The sequence below is a fragment of the Buceros rhinoceros genome, unplaced genomic scaffold (assembly GCF_000710305.1).
Source record: "Buceros rhinoceros silvestris isolate BGI_N320 unplaced genomic scaffold, ASM71030v1 scaffold22416, whole genome shotgun sequence".
NCBI lineage: Eukaryota > Metazoa > Chordata > Aves > Bucerotiformes > Bucerotidae > Buceros > Buceros rhinoceros.
In genome coordinates this window covers 10,020-11,462 of record NW_010416187.1, presented here as the reverse complement: position 1 = coordinate 11,462, position 1,443 = coordinate 10,020, and the positions used below count along the sequence as shown (strand labels likewise).

General features: G+C 57.2%; 1 protein-coding gene across 1 annotated transcript in view; it reads right to left on the bottom strand.

The window, feature by feature from the left end:
• SYNGR3 (synaptogyrin 3) overlaps window positions 1-833 on the bottom strand; it is a gene marked incomplete at its 5' end in the record, with an annotated part of 9,546 nt that extends 8,713 nt beyond the window's left edge. The window contains one exon of the mRNA XM_010137725.1: window positions 593-833. Within this exon, the coding sequence (XP_010136027.1) occupies window positions 593-833 (241 nt within the window). The remainder of the gene's footprint in view (window positions 1-592) is intronic.
• Between the last annotated feature and the right edge of the window lie 610 nt (window positions 834-1,443).

Here is a 1,443-nt window from a genome sequence, read left to right as displayed (position 1 = left end):
AAGCCCTGCCACAGGACCACTACCCACCACCCTCACCACACACTGGTCATCCCAGCTGCAGCGTGGGACTCCATGAGCTTAAAGGTCTTTTCCAACCCAAAGGACTCCGTGATCCTGTGATTTCCACAGGGTGTAGGAGCGGGTTTCTGCGTTGTTCCAAAACACATGTGCACCAAGTGAAAACAGACCCAGACGTAACCAATGAAGCAACATCAGCTTGAGCCAGAAACCGGAGATGTGTGAGGGTGAAAGCCCCGGCTGCTCTCTGAGATGCAGCCACCAAGCCTCCCTTCTCTGGGTGGCCTCACTGCCCCCAGCCCAGCGACGGTCTCTGGTTGCAGAAGTGACGAGCACAAGAGGGACACCTCACTGTCCACAGGCCACCACCCACCGGCTTCCTCGCTGCTGCCTCTGAGCTCACGGCTGGATGGCACAACCCATCTCCCAGCCCTGTCCTGCCCGGCTGAGGCACACGAGCTGTGCCACACTGAGGGAGGAGAGGACGTACGCATGGAGCTGCAGGGCACAGCAGCCACCGCGCACCTGCCCACGGAACCAGCACCGCCAGAGCACAGCAAAGCCAGAGACGTACCTGAAAAGCCGAGGTCCAGCAGGACGGCCCGTTTGCGGTCCTTCACGCTGCTGATCTGCTGGAAGTGGAGGTCCACGACGAAGAAGAAGATGCAGCCAAAGAAGGCGATGATGCCGATGGCGATGCCGTAGCTGCAGGCACTCTCGTTCTCGTTGAAGATGCAGAGCAGCTCGGTGTCATGGCTGTCCTTGTTCACGTAGCATTCGTTCACGATGGAGCCAAACACCACGATGGAGAAGATCTGCAGAAGGAAGGAGAAAACACAACTTGCTGCTGTTCACATTTAACTCTGTTTTCCAACAGCCATGTAATTGGATTCAATCCTGTCTTTGGCTCCATGGCAACATGGCATTTGCTAGACGGATCCCAGCTCTCGCCTGGTTGGTGGCCCAAAGCGATGGGCTGGTGGACGGTAGCTAGGTCCTCCTTCGCCGTGAGCCTGTCTGCCTTCCAGTGCCTTGGTTTGTAGGATATTTTAAGAGACGTTATTCTCCAGACAGGCTGGGGAAGGAAAAAATAAATAGAAGGGCCAGTCTTTCTGCTTGTGCTGCTCTGCTGTCAGGCTGCGCTCGATAAACCCCCCGTCTCACTGCGGAGCAGGGAGAAATGAAGTTACGGAGGATAATTGAGTTGCTGAGCAGGCTGAGCCCGGGAAGGGCAGGATGCCTGGTGGAGGGGGTACGGGATACGGCAGCGTGGGGAGGTGGGGAGCAGCTCACCTGGGCACAGCGGGGCAGGGGACAGGCTGCCCTGTGAATGACAGGGTCATTTTTTGCCTACTTTAGCAGGGGCTGAAGGATGCTGCATCCATCACCCAGTGACCTGGTTCTGGCCCTGCAAGATTCAGAAGG